Below are 21,060 nucleotides of genomic sequence, written 5' to 3' on the forward strand. Positions count from 1 at the left end.
ACACTTCAGGATTAAGCTGGCTCTTACTGGTGACAAAAGAGGGACAAAATTAGACAACATGATGCTAAATAATAAAGGTTTTGTCATATTTCTACAAAACACATGCCTTGACAAAAGCGAAAATTGATATCTTACCTTGAGGTAATAAATTCTATGAGAGTTTTCACTTTTTCATCCTGCTCTACTGAAATGTCAACCTCGTTGAGGATTGTGGTGTGCAGATGAGAAATGGCAGCACTTGTATTTCCTAAACTGATGCTAGAAGAGGTAGAACTTGAACTAAGCCCTGAGTCTGTCATTGGGGAGGGCTGGTAGTCAGGTATAAAATCATTAACACCTGCTGAAATAAAAACAAGATGATTATGCACTCTGAAGTTGACAATTAATACTAAATATGTAAAAAGAAAAAAAGAGCCCTCTAAAACAAAAAATCAGTAATTTAGCAAACATAATGAGAATAATTTAACGGATGCAATAATTTCAACGAAATCAACAAGCCCGATATATACAAAGTCTTCACATAACTGGACCCTTCCTTAATAAGGAACTACTAGTTCCCTTTTTAAAAACACTGAATTATGTTTGATTTTGTATTGGTTATATGTCAGCTCATTGGCTTCTGAGGCACCTCATCTTTGTAACTTCAGACAAGTTCTATAATCTACTTCCTAATAATTTTTTTTTTTTTTGTTAAAACTCAGTCCAGTGCAACTGACACCACTTTATATCAGTGAACACCAAGTATTAGCTGCTAGTGAATCAACTCCAAGCAGAGCCCCTCTGGCTGTGCAAAGTTAATCTTGCTGCTGTACATTTTTTCTCTCCATGTAAAGGACCGCATGGCAATAAAATACAACTGCAGTAACCCCCCACATTGCACCTCTATCTATCTAAGACATGCTAGGAGAAAGTAAACAGGCACAGAAAAGTTGGTCACAAACCTCTGACTGTAACTATTGTTCATGAGCTTGAGACTCCCTGACATCTACCACAAATTTTCTCTCTACAGAGCCACAGGGTTTGGACAGGGTATTAGCTGGTTCAAGTATAATTTAACATCAGCTTTTCTGACCTTGTAGTAGGCATGCACACCTGTAATCACCTTATCTTAATCACCAGCTGGAAATGTTTGATGCTGATCTTATTCTACTTTCTATCAGATATTTCTGTTTTAATAATAGCAAAATACTGTGTCACGTTAGGCTATTTACCCCAAACCGTAGGAATTAGATTAGGAATGGAATAGTTTGTATAGATCACCATACAGGTGCACCATAAAGTTCTGCAAACTGGTCTACCTGAAAGAATCCTTCCATTATGCCCACTTTTTAATTCTTCATTGCTATGAATATCAAATTCACAAAACAGACTTTTCTGGTTAACTGACAAAACCACTTTTGACGTGAACAAACCCAAATAGTTTGCATAGCAATATGCTGCCACCTACTGAAATAATACAAAATACTAGATTTAAAAAAAATCAACTATTTCATATTTCTTTAGAAACTACAATAGGCTTGTAAAAATTTTCCTTTCATAAAGAGATACATAGAAAAGGTATAATTTCCTGTATAATTACAATATCGTAATGCTATGGTAAACATTAAAAGGTAATATCTCAAAAGAGTATTCTGACAGCCTAGGAACAATGCAATTACAGCTGACAAAAGTCAGAAATTTAAAGGTGCTATAAACAAGTAAGAGATATCATCTGCTGGGGTTTTATTTTCAAGGGCATCATAAAAGCTGCTTTATTGCAGATCCGAAACATAGAGCTCCCTCTGTGGTTTCCACTACTGTTTAATCATTTAACTGTGCTCCCTACTCCAATGACAGGGCACAAAGTGCTAATGTGAACCATATTCTATTTGACTTAATTTAAATCTGAAGAAATTATTTTTAATACCAAGGGCTCAGAAAATACTACAAGTAACAGAAACTTTGATAATGCCTGCAAGAAAATATAACCTTCCACGTAATTTTAACAAGCAACACTTAATCTAAAGCATACCTGTGAAGGTATAATCTAAATGCGTAGTTTGCTTGACAGTGAGCACCCTGGACTCATTGAACTCTCTGTTTCTGAGCAGGACAGAAGCAACAGACTGGACATTACTGCCAGATCCCATCACTATCAGTAGATGCAAAAGCAGTCGTTTACAATGCTCATAGACTTCGGGGTGACAATGGTCAAAACCTAATACAAAAGGAAAATGGAAAAGTTTTATTACATTCCAACGACATGCTGAATAAATTATTTAAAAAATAGCAGTATCCAAACTACAAAACAAAAGCATACAGTTTTACAAACATTAATAGATTCTCTTGTTTCTCACACAGCAGTAAGAACCAAATCTGTGACCTGTATGAAAATCACTATACAGAGAAACAGAAAAAAATCTGAATTTTACTGTGTCTTCTACAAGAGGTAAAAGTGACTCCAACAGAAAAGTGCCTTCAAACAACTCCAAAAACCTCTTAATTATATTCGTATTAATCAAGCTGAAAGATATTTAGTTGAATTCTTTAAAATATTGTAAATATTAACAAATTAATGAGGTTTCAATACAACGGCAAATATTAATTTAAATGTGGAAAAGAACAGCTACATAAATAGCTACAATTCTTAAATTACTAGACATACTTCTGTAAGAACTTAGTTACCTATAAAAATTGCATGAAGCAAAAGATGCAAGTATCCTCCCCATTCCACCTTCACACTGTGGTCAACTATCAAGTCAGTCAAAAGGATCACTGCTATATTGCATCTAAAAGACAAAAAATTACTTGTTAGAAGAATGTAACATGAGCTTTATGAAGAGCTGCGAAGAGCCTAATATGCTGCTAATCAGTATTCTTTCTTAATCTACAAACATCCACAAAGTCGTATTATAAAGGAAAAGCAGAATGCTCGCAAAAAAGATAGACAAACTTCAGTCCTCCAACTGAAAAGGCTGAGAAATCTTAAACTCCTAGACCCGTAACTAAAACCGCAGAAAACAAATGTACTATCTGCTCTCGTTAAATCTACTGCATTTCCATTACTGTATTTGTGCAACACAAATTAAAACATAATGAATTGCCATCAGCATTGTTAAGAGTTACCTGTGAAGAGACATGCCCGGAGGAGAAGTTTCAGGCAAGTAATCCACCAGTGGTGACCAGCAGCCTCCAGAAGGTGGAAAAGGCAGAGGCTCTCCTTGATTGTGCTCCATCACCTTCAACCGCCAGTTTGAATACAGAGGCATTGAATCACCTAACACAATAGATAATTAAACCAGAAAAGAAGTTACAATATGTTTCTCTATTATATAGTCTTTTAAAGAAGTATTTTTAAATTCTTGAAACGTTGAGATCTGGGAGGGTGGAAGAGGGGGAACCAGCCTTAAACAGTAGTAGTTGGACAAAGTTTTAAAAAGAAGCATAAGGATGATTCCACTAAAGCTACGCATATAACAGAGTTTTGTGAAGATGATCACAACTCATTCCAGAGGACGAGGGAAGGAAAGAAAGCGTATTATCTTCCTTGCACATCCTATTGTAATCAAACATTTTCTAGATTTCAACAGCAGTACTAAGACCAAGGAATGCAAAACACCTGTATTAATAGGTTCATGCAAAACCCATTGATATGCCCATTTCCTCACATTCCAAAACCTTCAGCAAAAGTATTAATTTGTGTAAATGTTGTTTCCTATCCACAGAAGTATTTTTAAATAAAAGTATTACTTTTTTCCTCTTCATATGATCCTCCAGAGCTGCTGCTGTAGCGAGACTCTAGTCTGTGGTGCTGGCGGTTTAAGTTACTGTTCAACCCGCTGTAGATGTCTAGATGTACGTAACTGTAGGAACAAATAAAGCAGCATTAGTAACTGGCATTCTGTGACAAAAATTAATCAGGGTCTCCCAGTAGAACTGTATTTCAGCAAAACTAAGTGTTACGCAAAAATATTTCAATTTACGAGGACAATCAATATGATGCCAACGCATCTTAGCTGTGTAAGACACACCTTCTATAGCAATGCTAGATTAAGGGGATTCAAGGAGATAGTCCACTATAACTTATATTTCTGTTAGCTCATTTTCATTAATATTCAAGTACCTTAAATTATTTGTTACCATTATACATAAGTTGTTCTCACTCTTGAGCAAAACAATGAAATCGCTATTTGATCTTGCACAAATACATTACGCGACCTCTGCTCTTTGAGGAGATACTTACTTCTCTTCAATATTGTCTTTTATATGTTTACTGTCAGGGTTGCCATCTGTGGGAGCTACCATTGTATTGCTACTGGAAGTGGTACCTGCGAATTATGGACAAAGAAAAAGATTGGGCAATAAGAAAAGTAGTATTAAGCACTACATGATGATCCTTATTTACTTGTCCATGCCAAGAGCCCTAACCAGGCTTACACTACAGCAACTGGCACAAATACAAAATAAGCCACAGAAATTACTTCCACATGCAAGAAAAACTTGTTGTTTAGACTAAAAGATTCTGAGCAGCTACTGTAACTTCACTAACTGAAGAAAAAACCCAAAAGAATCCATTCTAGTAATCTCTGAGTCTTCAATGTAAATTAAGTAGAAAGGCTTGTTTTTGAAGCAGAGACCTGTTTCTTTCTTTCCTATATGTTATAGTCATAGTAATCTGTAAAACGTAGTTGGATTTTGGTATGCAGTTAATTCAAACCACAAGCACATTAGTGATTAACACCTAACAGCCCACAGTTATTAGCTTGTATAGATTTCTTTTCAAGAGAAACTTGAAAGCCTCACACTGAACAGAAAACCACAATCAGAAATGATTTTGCACCCTCCCCACAGATTTTGCTACTCTCAATTACACTACAGTGCAAGAGCTCTGTAATTTTTTTTCATACTTTCCAAATACTTTCATGAACAAGTGCCAATGTATTCATCTTGTGATCCAGATAATCCCTATGTTATAGGCCCAGGCTGCTTCGTAACGTTGACAGTACAAAAGCTAAGTCCTTGCTTAGATACCCTCCCATTCATGTCTTTTGTGGCTCACTTTGTAAGATGCTTCATCAAAACCAGACAACTTTTCCACACATTTCTCAGCATATTCTTGGATTGAAGCATGAGGTAGGCACTTTTTGTATTTTTTTTATGATTTATCTATTACTAATTGTTAATTATTTCTAAATAAATTCTCCTAAGTGTACTTAAATCCTCTTGAATAAATTCCTATGGATGCATCTTGTGTCTGTAACGGAACTTAAAACCTTAACTTCTTTTTAGAAACAGAACATTGTACTCCTACTGAATATTTAAGGATGAACTCGAATATAACTGATTGATGACAGCATGTTTCTCATTGACAGTAACAAAAATTTAAGTTAAGAAATTCTCACCTGAAGTGACAGAGGGGATTTTGTAACTGGAAGTAATGCGGTAATATGGTGGATTATCCATATGGGTGACTCCTGAACTGACAGGATCTGTAAGCTGAAGTTCACTCACCAGCTCTTCTAGTAGTTGCATTGTTTTATCTCTACCCAAATAAACAATAACTTTCTTTACCTGCCATCAAAAAAAGTATATGTATATAAAATAGTATGTACATAGAATTTTCACTGCAGTGACTTGATTAAAAAAAAAGGAAGAAAACAAGAGATTTGAACGTCACAACTTGTTAGAGTTACTATCTACCTGCACTGCAAGTGAGGATACCTGAAACTTACTCTAGTTCTAAAAGCAAACCAAATTGCTTTCACAGCCATCAATAGCAAGAAGCATCAGAAACACATCGCAAGAGCAAGGTAAGTCTTCTGAGTGCAATGACTTATTTAAGCAGCAAAAGATTTTCTTATAAAGGTTTTAGCAACATCTGAGATCAACACTGGAGCAAATGTATTCTGATATGATTTCTTTTTGATACTTCGCAGTTGTGTCTACACTACTGCTTCTCCAGCAGGTATCATATTTTTCCTCACGTTATTCCGCAGTGCTCTCAACACATGCTTTGATGAAAAATAAAACTGGTTTTGAGTGGGCTTCAAGTGGGGTGGAGATTTTTTGGTTTAATACTTGGTCACGCAAGAATAATTACACTCCCTACATGGCATGACAGATGCTTTATTTTACTCTATTATCTGTCTGCTTTTTAGGACTATCCTAAATTACAGCATGGGAAAAAAATGTTTAATTCCCAAAATGCTCAAGGCCTTTATATACTCTGATGAGAATAAATGCTAGCTATAGCAATATTTTATTAAGCATATAGTAATTAAGAATTCTCCACTACAACTTACTTCAGCAAATTAATCCTGGTCACTGCTAAGCAGTAACAGATGCCTGCTAGTTACTGATTACTTTAGACATTAGTACGTTCATATTTTGTCTCCCGATACTATATTGAGTCATCACTGCTCAATGATTCATTTCTATTGAGATAACTTAATTATGAATGGTAAGCAAGTGATCCAGGACATCTGACTCATGGAATTACTTTGCCACCTTGTTCAAACCATGCACACGAAGATTCTGGGCTGCAGCATTAAGCTAGGTTCCCTAATTTGCCATGAAGAAATTAAGCTCTTCTTAGTAAGAACTTAACAATATTATTAGTTCCTGATTGTTTACTTCATATCTAGGGTTTGGGGTTTTTTTACTACCAGCAAAAGCTGTAACAATTCTTTTATGAAAATATTACTTATGGAACTATCTTAATTCTTCCTAATGAACAGAGACCAACAGCTGCAGTAGATTTGCGTTTTATGATGGCAAGGAGTTGTTCAGTATAAACTAATGAAGTAATGTAAATTTAGTACGCAAACTCTTCAGTTTCCTTTTTATGTCAAAAGAACAACAACAAAAAAAACCAAACCAAAACAAAACCAAAATCAAAAAAATCCTCTAAGACAGATGTAGTAAATCTTTTTTTATTTCAACTGAAAGTGTTACTGAAATTTCAACAGAGGTGTCCAAAGCAAATCAAACAGAAGAACTGAATTTGATTTGTTCATAGTATTTAGTGGTCATAAAATACACAGTTGGAGATTTTGACACTAGAAATCCTACCTCTCATTTTTTGCTTGGTCATCTTGGCTACTAGACACACAACTAATTTTTAAAATATCAACAGCACTAAGGAGAGATGTATCACATACTCACATAAGGCAAAAGGCTGGGTTCACTGCTCACTCCACAGATACTGATCAAGAAGTGCAAAATTATTTTCAGATTCTTTGGCCAGCTGTCTGCCAAAGTAGTCCAGACATTTTCTATCTCTGACCAAGCCACTTCATCACCATACTAGAAAACAAAATAAATATCTCTCCTGAAAATTCCACTAGAAAACACTGTATTTGAAAGTGATCTGAACTGACCATGTGGGACAGGTTCTAGAAAAAGGAGACAAATCCTGTAAGAAGCTGTTGCCTTTTAGATTTCAGAATGAAACTTTCACATAAATTCATTTTTATAAACACATTCTGGAAACAACTATTTTCTTTTATAGCTGTAAACAGATAAAAATACATCTAAACGTATGTGTACACATATATTTCATCTATATATATAACGTATACTTTTATACATTATATAAATATAAATACACATTTTTATTTCTATGTGAATTTATTTCTAATTTTATATATTTATTTACATTAAAAAAAAAAAAAGGGGCAGGTATCTAAATTTAACAGAGACCCATTTTCCCAGTTGCTTACAATCCTGAGTAAAATTCCACGGATCGCAGGCTGCCAAGAGTTTTTAATCTGTAGCTTAAAACATGATCTCTCATCAGTAGGATTCAAAGATATGAAGAATTGGCAGGAGCACTGTATGTGACCAATACTTTTTTCCTGTTGGAAGTTAGGAAGGAGGAGGGTCTATCAGCCTCTGACAACAAGACTGGTTCCAAAACTCCACTTGGAGATCATAGGCATACAGGCAACTTGGTATTATCTATGCAGCTAGGCATCTATATTCCAAACCAACAGTCTCATACTGTTACTCTAAATAGCAATTACTGTAACTTTTATATTACACATTATTAATTTGTTGTACTAGCTCAAAACTGTACGGCATAGTTCGGGTATACATAAACAGCTCAAGATATGAACGGTAACTCTTGAAAGTTTGGTAACACATAATCTCTGAATATAATTTTCTTGCACCCTAAACACGACAATCCACTGGAACAAGATGGAGCACTTAAGTAATTAGTTTTACCTTTGCAGTCATATACATCAGATTGTTCAGAACCATAGCTGTAGCCTGTGGTGATCCCCAGCCTTCTCCTCTTAGCCATCGTCTACTGTTCACCATTATTTCTCTGTCTTTCAAAGAATCTTCTTCATCTTCAACTTGCCGATGAATAGTTGGCAAAGGTTTCAAGTCTACCAACTCAATATTGTTCATCCATGGCAGAAGATAATGCAGCATCACCTGTCTCCCAGCTGGGTGAGCCGTTTGGATTCTCTGACTTACTTCTGTCATTCAAAAATTAGGTACATACATGAATTGCAAATCGGTACTGAGAATTGTTTTGGTAATAACAACAACCATGAGCCCAGAAGACCATAGCGATACAAAGTAATGTTGACACGTTTTTTTGTTTCGTTAACTAGTGCCATTTCATAATGATAAAGGCTGCAGTCTGCAGTAGAACTAATTGAAGACACTGCTGACAAACAGTATGCTGAAGAAACCATATTAGTATATGCATTTATATGTATTCCCCTAATTGGAGGAGGGAACTAAAAACCTAGAGCATGTAAAAATACCAACTTTGCCAAAAAAGCACTTAAAATGTTTTCTTCCACATATTAGTCCTAGTTTTTTTAATTGAGGTGAGAGGTTATTATTCTGCAGTTGTTTAAAAATGCTATGGAATAATATTTTTAAGCAATCTACAGTAAATAAGAAAACAGTAAAAAGAATAAGAGAAGAATAATTTTTGAAACAGTTGCAAATTATTTCTCTAACATGATTTTTCGTGGCTGTTAGAAAGCCAGTAGAAGTATCTTGGATTCATGTTGTTTCCTCTTGAATGTCTTTCAAACACAATTAAACAAAAGTTGTCACTGAGTAAATCCCATTTTCTACATTTATTATGATGATTTATTTATAAATAAATTATTTATTTATTCTGCTGTCCTGATTTTAGTGAATTACGTATAAATTAATTTTGAAAAATAAGAATTACACATTTTGTACAACACTGTTGACCCAATGAAGTGTTTTGTTTTGTTTTAAAACCATACCTGAGAAAATAGCAAGTGTTAGCTCAGGGTAAGTCCTTGCTAATTCTTCTGACAGTTGATAGTACGACACAGAATACAGATGTGGTAAAGGAGAAGGCTGACCCAAAACCCCATCCGTCCGCTGAACTTCCAGTTTGTGAGCATAACGGAACATCTTTGGTTCCAAGATCTACAACAGTAATGTTCAGAATTTGAAGCTACGTATAGAGCTACAATGGAAATTTTTATTTAAAATCACCTTTTAAATTCATGTATCTACTCTCATTTAACGTTTCCATTAAATGATCTCCATACATCTACAGCATTCAGCAACACTGTGGTAATTTCACAGAAGACTAGCTAAAACTCAATCCACTTGATGCGTTTCCAGCAATAAATTTCAGAAATCTGCTTTTATGAAATACCATATTAAATATAAATTTCTCTACAACAAAATGTGAAATATTATTGAACACTTGTACTTTCAAACAGTATAATTTCTGCTAATCTATGAGACATGGATAGGAGCAATGTAATCTTTGATGTAGCAGAGATGCAGCAGGAGGCTAAAGGAGTATGATACGTCAAAAATCCGTTTTGGCTGATCTTAAGCAATGGTGTTCACTTAAGAAGAAAGATAGTGCTGAAAAGAAGGGTGGTGTGAGTGCTGATATACCACCAGGGGTGTGACTTCAATGGGCACTTTACTGTTGAATTTAGCTGACAACAAAAACCTTTTCAAAAACCTCCAAAGCTTGTGGTCTGAGCCACAAGCAGCACCGATTCATTTATTTATATTTAAACACTAACGCTGCCTGTAAGATTAAGCTTATCTCTCAATGATCTCTGAAAGGAATACACGAAAGTAAATTAAACGGCTAACAAGATTTTCACTATCATCTCTCCTCACAGACAGATGAAAAAAATGTTTGGTATTAATGCAAAGTCAGAAAACTGACTGCTGCTCTAGAAAACACAGGGACAGGAAGCAACATGCTTCTCTCTGAGGTGCTTTTGGACAAATGGAGCTATGTACCGCTCTGTTCAGGGCAAAACCAGATGATTCTATGAATCTTGATTTAAGTTTCGTCTCTTGAAAAAGCAGATATTACGGTATTATACAAGTCTCGAGTACTTTGTTCCTGAAAGCAGACACGCTTCCACTGAAGTCTATTTGTGCCAGGTAAGGATCTGGCCTAACTAAATACTAAAATAGAGAAGGAAAAATTAAATAGGTTGTATTTCATTACTGAAGGGACAAGCAAATAAGAACAGTTTGGTTGGGTTTTTTTTCCAAAGTGCACTGCGCAATTCTTATTTTAAATGAAAAAGAAAAATCAAAATAAGCTTACAAACCTGTAATAGTTGCATAGCAACTTCATAGATAGCCCTAGTAGAATCAGCTGCTTTAAATAATATCAGATTCAGGAGGGTCACTGTATCACACTGGTAATCCCTAGGGAAACATTGGAAGTGTGAAATAAGTAAAATTACATTTGGCTTTTTAAAATTTGAATTTATTAGAAGTTTAATCTACAGGGGATTATGGTATGGGATAACATAACACTTTGAGAAGTTTCTTTAGTAACACATAATGGAGAACTTTTCTCTTTAGGGCAGGAAAAAACACAGTTCTACATGAAAACACTCTTTGAAAATGAAAGTTTAAAGTTTTGAAAAATGCTGTAGTACCTGTTTTGGAACACGCTGGCTATGGCTTTAAAACAGCCAGCTGCTACCCGCTTGGAACCTGTGTAACACCGGTCTACGGCCCAGTACATGAGGTTACTCTGGTCAGGGTTGAGTTCCAAGAGCAGCATGACTGCCTCACAGCCTAGCTGGTGAACCTGCATTCCAGAAAAGAACCAATATATATTTATAAATATAGAAAAAAAGACCAACTTTCAAAAACGGCATAAAATAGGCAAATAAATATTTACTTTTAAAAGCCCAAGAAAAGAACTGCAATATGCAAAATTTGTTCCATCTCGAACTAATGAGACCACAGCTTAAAATAACAACAGGTAATTGCATCAAACTGTTTAAAGTTCAACTTGAACATACAGTCATAAACTATTGAAGCAAATAACTAGATAGCTCTAGTGATTTTTTATTCCTCAGTTCCAAGGCTACCTGGAGCTATTTACTATTTTTACTTGCCTTACTACAAGCTGAACACTGACCTGAAAGCATCGAACACAGAAAAGCACTTAAACATACACAGGAATTCCAGTGGGATAAAAGGGATAGATCTACGTGGAGACTTGCATGTTCTCTTGAATCAAAGTAGCCCACTGAAGCTGTATTTTATGTAGTCATAGTATTTACTGCAATGGAGGCCCTATCTTTTAAATCTAAAGCCTGCCTTGTTTAGATGTAAAGCTTGGTCTTTGAAACTCTACAGGAGCCCTGAGGGACACTACAGTCTTACAAGAGCTCATGTTCAAAATCCTGTCTCCTTTAAGTTTCTAAAAGATCTGCTCATTACTACAACTTAACCTAGCTGATTAGTTTATAAACAATACGCAATGTTTCACTCCTTGCCCTTTCCATTTCCATTCTGTTTTGTCCGTTCTTAGACTGATTAGGGACTGCCTTCCTCAACAGGGTGAATACGCATATTAAGGACAGTACAAAAATATGCACTACTAAACCAGCTTTGAGCTTAAGCCACTTTAAAGCTTTTAGGCCAATCTGACCACAAAAGTTGTTGAAGCAGACGTTGAAGACACTGGCAGTTGCAAATCAATGTTGACATTGCCTGTGTATTACCTTTTTATCTTGTGAATCCAAGATATTATCCAGCCATTTGTACAAATAGCCATCAGATGAGAGCCCGACGTTGTCTGCAACAGGGCCACAACACAGTACAGCAGACATAGCCTTTAGAGAGTAATTGAAAAACTACATTTTAATAACTCAGATACAGAAAGTGCTTTTACCAAATGCATTAAAATATCAGAAAACTAACTTCTATTCAATCAAGGAAGGAACACCAAGGGTAACAAAAAACTGTTTAATATCTTATTCAATAAATTATCAAACCACGTTTTTCTGAACTCCCAAACACAAGGAACCATCAATACTGAAATGCTGACATATATAAGAGTTAACGTGTCAGTTTGATTGTTAATGTATATTTACATAAAAGCCTTTCTCCTTAGGCAACTAAGGACTGAAGTGACAGGAAGCAAACATTTAGTAGTAATTTTAAGAAATTCCTATAGCGAGTGTGATAGTTTATGGTGAGGAAAAAGCCAAACTGTCATAAAGACACATAAGGCAGAAGAAAAAAAGAACTAAGTCATGAATGGCAACAAGGATGTGAAAACCACATTCAAAGAGCCATTGCATTAGAAAAGTCACAGTAACAATCTATTTCCAAAATTCAAAAATTATAAAATACCTTTAATGCACAGTATTGGTGTCTGTTTATTCTCATGTTCCTATCACTGTATCTGTCCAGGGGAGTAAACATGATACTAAAAGGACCTGCCCAATGACTGAACAACATAAATAGACTGTGGCGTAGACTCTGCTGAGGAAAGACACTTCTCCTCTGGTGTACTGTAAGAAAAGCACACAGTTAGACATACATACCTATTGTCATTCTCTAAAATAAAGCATGTAAACCAGAAACAAACCTAAACAATGAATATAAAAGGAAAAATCAATGTAAAGACATATTATGACAACTTCATAATAGCTGGATGTAGGTTTACTGTTGTCCTGTTTAATGCCACTAGTATACAAGAATAAGTTATTTCTTAGTCTAAAGAATTTAAACACACTGCCAACCAACGAGACTTTTTCTAAATAAGAAAATTATTTGTACACTTACAAATAGTACCAAAATCCCCTCTTAAAAAATCATGCTGCTAAAGTTATATTCAAAACTGATGGCATAAATTATTTTTATGAAAATACTCTGAAACGTCAGTGAAAAGTGGATTTTTCTTTAGGGTTGTGTTTTTTGGGAGAGGTGGTGGTAACGTAGTACATATTAAATACAGTCACCAGAACTTATTAAAGCATTTTTACATACCTGGAACATTTTGAATGATATTTGCCACTAAGGCACTAAAATGGCATCGGATATCTTTCAATGTATCAGAATCCTTTTCATTTTCTGCTTCTAGGAGTTGTCTTGTTAGATCAACATACTCAAGTAAAGTGTTGTTGAGGGAATGTGTTTCATTATCAAGGCCACCACTTGCACTTTAAAAATAAAATGAAAAAAATGAAATAGTATGATAAATACATATAATGATTTTTGAAAACAATCTTTTTTTTTCTGTCTTTAAAGAATCCTACAACCTCATCACTGCAAATATTTAATTGAAAGTAATTTCTTCAATCAGTTTCTATTTCAGTGTTATATAAAAAAGCTCTAGTGAAAGCAAACTAATAATCAAGCCTCACTATCACAAGTCACTCATCCTTCCACAGAATTAGTTCTTATACTGGGGACAAGTGTTGGTAATAATGAGGTGAAATAGAGGGATTAGAAAGCCAGAAAAATGCCAGGGTTTACAAAATCATTTCTATCTATTTAGCAATATACTAAAACTCACTGAAGAATTTTGCAGGTTTGTTATACTGGGTCATAAGAACATCAGTGACTTAATTCAGAAGCATGAACAACACATCTCACCAGTGCTGCCCTTACCTGTGACTAATGACACCAGCATCTGCCAACAGTTCAAATATTCGTACTAGTTGTACTCGTAAAATATCTCGACGCCTGCGTCGTTTCATGTTCTATTCAACAGAGGAAACACAAAATTAAGTGAAACAGAGGAAAAACTAAGCATAAAACCAGAGTGGCATATAAAAACATTATCGTATCTGTACTACAACTAGCATTAATTATCAGGGGTGCCAACCTTTCAAGATGAGCTACCAAAATTGCTAACGATTTTAATAAAACAGACAACGAACAACATCTTTTCCAGTTGCCACTCCAAGTTACGCTAGGTTTGCTATTACATGTATTATCAAAATAATGTTTTTTAATCAGACTGCTGTAGCAAAGCGCAACATATAAACCAATGACGTACAAATGCCAATCTTTCTATGTATTTTGAGATAGGTGATTCTTCCCCTCACACCACTCTGGTGAGACCCCACCTGGAGGACTGCATCCAGCTCTGGAGCCCTCAGCACAGGAAAGACATGGACTTACTGAAGAAGGTCCAAAGGAGGGCCACAAAAATCATCAGAGGGCTGGAGCACCTCTCCTATGAGGACAGGCTGAGAGAGCTGGGCTTGTTCAGCCTGGGGAAGAGAAGGCTCCAGGGAGACCTTAGCTCCTCGGCCCTTCAGTACTTAAACAGAGCTTATAAGAGAGATGGGGAAAAACATTTTAGCAGGGCTTGTTGCAGTAGGACAAGAGACAATGGTTTTAAACTAAAAGAGGGGAGATTCAGACTAGACATAAGGATGACATTTTTTACGATGAGGGTGGTGAAACACTGGCAGAGGTTGCCCAAAGAAGTGGTAAATATCCTATTCCTGGAAACTTTGAAGGCCAGGGTGGATGGGGCTCTGAGCAACCTAATCTAGTTGGAGATGTCCCTGCCCACTGCAGGGGGGATTGGTCTAGATGACCTTTAAAGACCCCTTCCAACCCAAACTATTCTATGATTTGCGTACAAGACTTCCAAAATACACTACAGCCCAGTAACATTTTTAAAGAGAAGTGATGTTCCTTCCTGTCATCTGTATTTAATTACAAATTTGTTACTAATAAGCATATTACAGTTACCACAAAAAATAATGAGCAATCACCTCTGAACTTGCGTTTGTGGAGATTATTATTTCTATGACCACCTACTGAGGCTTCTAAACCTTGCTGTAAAACGTGCCCTCCATCAAAAAATTTTCAGTCAGAGCAGCCAGTCAGGTGAGATTACAGCCTTTTTCACCACCAAAAAAACCACCAACAAAACAACCAAAACCAAACCAAACACCCTCTCCACCCACAAAACCCCAAAAAAACCCCAAACCAACAGTTGGTAGACAGCAGAACTTCATTCCACATCTTAGCTACTACTAATTGTGGGCATGTTAATGATGATACAATAATGTAACAACTGTGTAAAGCTACTCTAAGGCAAAAAGAAAAGGTTACAGGTTTTTTTGAAACAGAAGGTCTGATACAGGAATAATACAGAGCTCAAAACAAACAAAGCTCTGTAAACACCTCATAACCATTTAAAGACATAACATCTCACCTTTTTATCTGGTATCTGACAGTTTTGGGCTGCAGAAATTAAAGAATATAACCAACATTTCTTTACTACCATTCGTAAGAAGATTGTTAAAACTGTGTACTGAATATAGTGGAAAATATCTAATTACCTCTGGCCTTCTTTCAAGTGCTTCCTTAATTATAGGATGTAATTCTTCTATTAGTTCCCTGAATTAAAATAAAAGAATTAAAAGAATAAAAACAACCATTAAATTAACATCTCAACTGAAAGATGTTTCACAGCAACTAGTATTACACGTTAAAATACCCTCAGGTTTTCTTTCTTTACCTGTAGCTTTCTGAAATAAATCAGCATTTAAAGAGATATTCCCTAGAAAGATATTCTCCCAATTTAAAGACAGACAACTAAACAGATGTCTCTAATTACCACTAAATTTGCATTCACCAAGCATTACGGCATATTTCTATCACAAATGATTTCATTTACTTTCATATTCAGGGTTTAACAAAGCCTTATGGTGCAAACAGATACTCTTAGGAAAAAAAAAAAAGATGTTGGCAACTTATCATACAATGCTCTTTGAGTTGTCATGATGCATTTAGTTGTTGATAAAGACTCTTTCTCTAAGGCAAATAATGCTAAGCTGACAGAAGTCAGACTAGTCTCTATGAAAACTGAAAAGCAACATGAGTTGATGCTTTGGTTACATTCCCTATTTGTTCTGAAGCTCCACAGTCCTTACTACTCAGTTCCCTCAGCCATAGTAAGACTCTCTAGTAACTCCAAAAAGGGGACAGGGAAAGGTGATCAGTAGTATGAATCTATGCAGACAAAATACTAAGGTAAAAACAATTTTTTTTACTTAAATATTTGTTAACAAAATAACTACCACCTCCACTTTAGATTGGGAAGGTGATACATTACTTCCCATGCTATTGTAATTCAGGCATATCAAAAGCATAAACTGCTCCAAGTTTTCATGGTAAATGAATGACTCCTCTGCTACATCATTCAAAGGTTCACCTTCAGAGAATGGGTCCAAGTGACCAGAAAGCTGCACAAACTTTTGTGCTGTGCTCAATCACCAGAGACTTAAGCATAGTTAGGGATTGTTTTATGCTTCCTTCCAAACATAGAAAACAGAGAAAAGAATTTGGAGGAAGCTTTTTTTGTGCTAAAACATAGTAAAGGGTCAGCTTCCACTGGAGAGCAAGAGACATCCAGACAAGTTCAAGAACATGTAATGATCAGAAACAGAAAACAAAGGATCTTTCTGGGAAGTTTCAGAGGACTGCATATACGTATAACCTATATAGAAAAAAGTTCCCAAGGGAAAAACAACAGGATGAGCAGAACGGTGCTTAATAAAAAAAACCAAAACAACAAATTGGCACAGAGCTGCAATGGTGAAGGGTGGGATACAGTTAGCATCTGGTGTGAGTAAGCATCTCGGACAGAGGAAAAAAGCTGGTCATTAGAAACGTTTTCCCTCTTCATCCATCCTCCTTAGAGAGTTGTCAGTTGACAAAAGCAACACAGAGATGCATTTTAAAACTCATGGCATAGAGCTGTCTTTTCACCTCAGTGGATTTGTAATAGACACTGACAGTACAGTACATTAGGATCTGAAGAAAAGCAAATCTCAGTTGAGGCAGGAATGCCACGATGGCTAGACAGACCATTTTGACTCCAACAATTATATAAAGACTTGTCACAGTAGAGTAACCAGAAGTTTAGGATTATGATCTGAATCCAAATACCTTGAACAAGATGTATGAAATTGACAGAACAAGTTACTTGGCACAGATTTAATTCTGCTACAGCAGAACACAGTTACCAGCACTCAAACTAATCCACTAAGCCACACGGACTTCACGTTGGTACAACGCATGAGAAAGGTGTATGAGTTATGAAGTTACACGAAGTTTACTCAGGGAAAAAAAAGAAAATGTGGAGAGGGATTTCAGAAGCTCCAGTATTCATCAGAACACAGTTGTAACTGGGTTTTCTTCAGCTTGATCCAAAAATCTATTTTTAGAATACAGTTACCACGAAACTCCTACACACAAAGAGCTCAGAAACATATGTTTGTTCGCAATACCAATAAGGAGAGTTCAATAACTCTTACAAATGTGATTATAATTAACACTTCAAATTTTCATAGTCCGTGCACACTGCTCTTTCATATAAGGGCAGCTTTTAGTATCAATAAAAGGCAGCTGTTTATTTTGTTTCGACTACCTTCTTTTTCTTCATGCAGACATGAGCTCTACATAAAATTATTTAAACCTCTAACAATCTTTATCACACCACTAAATGGTAGAAAAGACAGCGGTAATAACTTTTCACAGCTTTTTTCTTAAAACAAAGCAAACCTTTTTTTCTGAGCTCTGATCTCCCACTTTGTAATCAATTAGCATAAAAACAGACGAAACACAACAGTTACCTGAAAGCTCCTGGGTTGGTCCTGCCAAGTCCCAGCACAAGGGATTCTGTAATTTCCATGCTCTCAGAGCGCATCATTGGAACTATGTGCTTAAACAGGGAGGAAGGGGATGGAATGCCAATGATCTAAGAAGAAAACCAGAATCAAGCATAATGAAGCAGTTACCAAACAATCAGGTGGTGTGACATTAAAACATGTGCTGTAATTTTACATCCTTCTCACACTGATCAGTGACTTAAAAAGTTTCATTTTTATCATTTTGACATGGAGAAAGACTTTCTGAAATAGTAAAACAGTATTAACTACTTCTCCATTCCTTGTATAATTGAATTTTCATTGTCAGATGACAATGAATGCCTCAACAGGATAAACAGATGCTTTGCATGTTAAGTGTATCTGCCCTCATTAGGCAGAGGAAGCAGGCTTCTCGTGTCCAACTACTTAGACTCCGTTGTGGCTCTCAAGAAGAACGAAGCTGAATTTCAGGCTACACTTTCTCAGATTTAGGGAAAGGATCTTGGTAACAAACAAGTTGAATAGGCTACTTCTGCCAAAAATCTGCCGCATAGGTCATGAGTTATCCTCATCTCTTCTGTACCTTCTACAGGAAGCCAAGAAGGAGAAAAACAAAAAGAAGCAAAGGAGAGGGGCAGAAAAATAAAAAAATCTGCATGTGATATGAAGCAAGGCAGACGGGAAAAATATAACAAGATACATCATGCCTGAATAGGTAGCTGTTTCAGTTTCTGAAATAAAAGGCTTTTTGCTCAGAATTGCAGAAGTCTACTGATAGAAAAAAAAAACCACCCAGCCCTTAATAGTAAACAAACCACTTCCTCGTTACCACTAGATAAGACTTTGAGATTGGGTTAAGATTTTCATTACATGACTAGATTTTGCCTTAGAAATACATAAGCAAGAAAAGTCTCTACAGTACGGATAAGGAGAAGCGAACTAAAGCACTATCCTAAACAAATGAAAGACAAATGTATTCCAAAACATGTTTTCAGACAATTTACACCAGTTTCTAAGAATCATGATAGTTATTATAAACCTCAGGTATTTCTACTTCTAATAACATGCAGACTTATTTACGGTAAGCATTAGAAGAACCTACTCTTGAATCAATGCTGTAACCACTGTCGGGAGTAGACGCCAGCGTCTCAGGAGGGGAACATCTCACAGAGCCTGTGGAGGTGCAGGAGTTTGAAGAAGATGCTGCACTGCAGCAAAGAATCAGGTAGTTTCTCCAGAGCCCAATATAGGAGTCACTGCTTGTAGTAGTATTCACTTTCTTTGCATTGATAGGGCTGCTATTAAAAAAAAAAAATAATAAAAAGTTCAGTGTAGTAAATAAAGCTTACCAGGTTTCACTTTGGCTTTCCACTGAATTTATTCTTCAATTATGCATATGCCATTGCTTCCAAAATTGTTGACATGTTAAACTCTGAACAGTTCAGAACAGACCTGTACCTCAATAACATATGCTCTTTTATGGCCAAATCTGTTTAACTATGATATGGCTGAAGGAATGAAATAATTAATCTTTAAAGCAGGTAAGTTTTTTTTCCCCTGATAGAACTACTTCAATTTTTTGTTATATAAAGCTCAATTAAACTCACAGAAAATATTAATGGTCCATACGTCACCTCTCTGAAACATAAGGACATTACAATAGTGATAAATCTTGGAAGAATACTCAACATAATATATTGTATTTACTTTAGAAATTAACTTACTTTATATCCACTTGTGGAGACAGCAGTTGGAGTCTGGTATACGCAAATGTCCAAGCATAGCTTACAGCTGTTGGGCAGTGTTTTGGAAGATTTTCCTGTTTCATAAAACTTGAGAGGCTTATAATCCATGGATCTTGGCCTTGAGTCACATGTGCAAATATCCATATATGTGATGGACTGACCACATCAAACTGGTGGCTGATGGGGGAGGAATTCCAGTCAGCCAGAGTTTGTAAATCTATTGAACTGGGACAGTACAGTAAAGTAGTCTGTGTGCATAAAAAAGAGAACATGGCAATATTTAATATCTATGTATATTAAGTAACAATCTTTTTGTTGTTAAATATCTAATAAAGTATCAGTGTCAAAATCACATTTGGAATAGATAAAACATTACTTAATTTATGCGTTGGGGTTTTTTGAAGTTCCTAATGTGGACGGTTTTATAAAAATGGTGTTTGGGAAGGAACTGAGTATTAGGAAATAGTAAATTCCAGAAAAGGCCCTTTCACTCCTGTTGACTTAATTCTCTTCCAGAAGATTCTGCACTCTAAAAGCCTTACTACTGACCTCCACTTTGTTTCCTAAACCTAAAAGACCTTTACCTTGATACTTAAGAGTTAGTAATAAGTACATAAATATGAAATTCAGTTGTTATTCATTGATAGCTATAGCTTTCATCATAGATAAAAGACACGCTGCGTATTAAGACACTGTACTGCTGCACAAAAAGGCAGTCGTCTTTCCTTCAAAGAATCTGTAATCTATGAGCAAGAGGAGAAAAAACAGTTATGGATATAGCTGTCTGTGTGTATATGGTGGTCATAATGACACACTATTGATCAGAAAACATATAATCGTGGGGTCAGCCTCACAACATTCCCTGAGTTCTTGTTGTTTGTTGTTCTGCTGTTTGCGTGGGGTTTTGTTCTGGTTTTGTTTGTTTGTTTGTTTTCCCCTTTGGCTGGGTTGATTCGTTTACGTGTTTTTTTAAGGTGATAAATTGCCAGTGAAGTTAGCATGAACATAGTAACACTACCATTTAAAATAGATACAATTTTTTTTGCAGAATTACCTCATCTTACATTCAACTTTACATAAAACCTCTCCTACCTGGTCAGCCCCAGTGAGATGTATGAAACTCTCCAGGATAGTAGCACTCAGTCTGTCCATTACATCTATAGCCAACTCATCATCACTCTACAAAAGAAAAAATGCAAAGCACAAAAAACATAGAATCGTAGAACGGTTCGGGTTGGAAGGGATCTTAAGATCATCTAGTTCCAACCCCCCTGCCATGGGCAGGGACACCTTGCACTAAACCATGTCACCCAAGACTCCATCCAGCCTGGCCTTGAACACTGCCAGGGATGGAGCATTCACAACTTCCTTGGGCAACCCATTCCAGTGCCTCACCACCCTCACAGTAAAGAACTTCTTCC

The 21,060-nt window shown here is 36.0% G+C and overlaps 1 protein-coding gene across 12 annotated transcripts in view; it reads right to left on the reverse strand.

The window, feature by feature from the left end:
- Positions 1-21,060, reverse strand: part of FRYL (FRY like transcription coactivator) — a 160,583-nt gene that overhangs the window by 41,040 nt on the left and 98,483 nt on the right. For 9 of the 12 annotated variants that reach the window (XM_030492105.1, XM_030492097.1, XM_030492101.1 and 6 more), the window contains 21 exons: positions 20,732-20,818; positions 19,619-19,887; positions 18,997-19,192; positions 17,880-18,004; positions 15,582-15,639; positions 13,888-13,979; positions 13,264-13,436; positions 12,625-12,785; positions 11,991-12,101; positions 10,911-11,065; positions 10,575-10,674; positions 9,240-9,408; positions 8,206-8,465; positions 7,144-7,284; positions 5,382-5,550; positions 4,223-4,307; positions 3,730-3,842; positions 3,106-3,256; positions 2,665-2,768; positions 2,012-2,197; positions 136-340 (listed from right to left, as the gene is read on the reverse strand). In XM_030492105.1, the coding sequence (XP_030347965.1) occupies positions 136-340; positions 2,012-2,197; positions 2,665-2,768; positions 3,106-3,256; positions 3,730-3,842; positions 4,223-4,307; positions 5,382-5,550; positions 7,144-7,284; positions 8,206-8,465; positions 9,240-9,408; positions 10,575-10,674; positions 10,911-11,065; positions 11,991-12,101; positions 12,625-12,785; positions 13,264-13,436; positions 13,888-13,979; positions 15,582-15,639; positions 17,880-18,004; positions 18,997-19,192; positions 19,619-19,887; positions 20,732-20,818 (3,110 nt within the window). The remainder of the gene's footprint in view (positions 1-135; positions 341-2,011; positions 2,198-2,664; positions 2,769-3,105; positions 3,257-3,729; positions 3,843-4,222; positions 4,308-5,381; positions 5,551-7,143; positions 7,285-8,205; positions 8,466-9,239; positions 9,409-10,574; positions 10,675-10,910; positions 11,066-11,990; positions 12,102-12,624; positions 12,786-13,263; positions 13,437-13,887; positions 13,980-15,581; positions 15,640-17,879; positions 18,005-18,996; positions 19,193-19,618; positions 19,888-20,731; positions 20,819-21,060) is intronic. The other 3 variants (XM_030492098.1, XM_030492108.2, XM_030492099.1) reach the window with 2 other exon arrangements.

Source organism: Strigops habroptila, chromosome 7 (genome assembly GCF_004027225.2).
Source record: "Strigops habroptila isolate Jane chromosome 7, bStrHab1.2.pri, whole genome shotgun sequence".
NCBI classification, from domain to species: Eukaryota; Metazoa; Chordata; class Aves; order Psittaciformes; family Psittacidae; genus Strigops; species Strigops habroptila.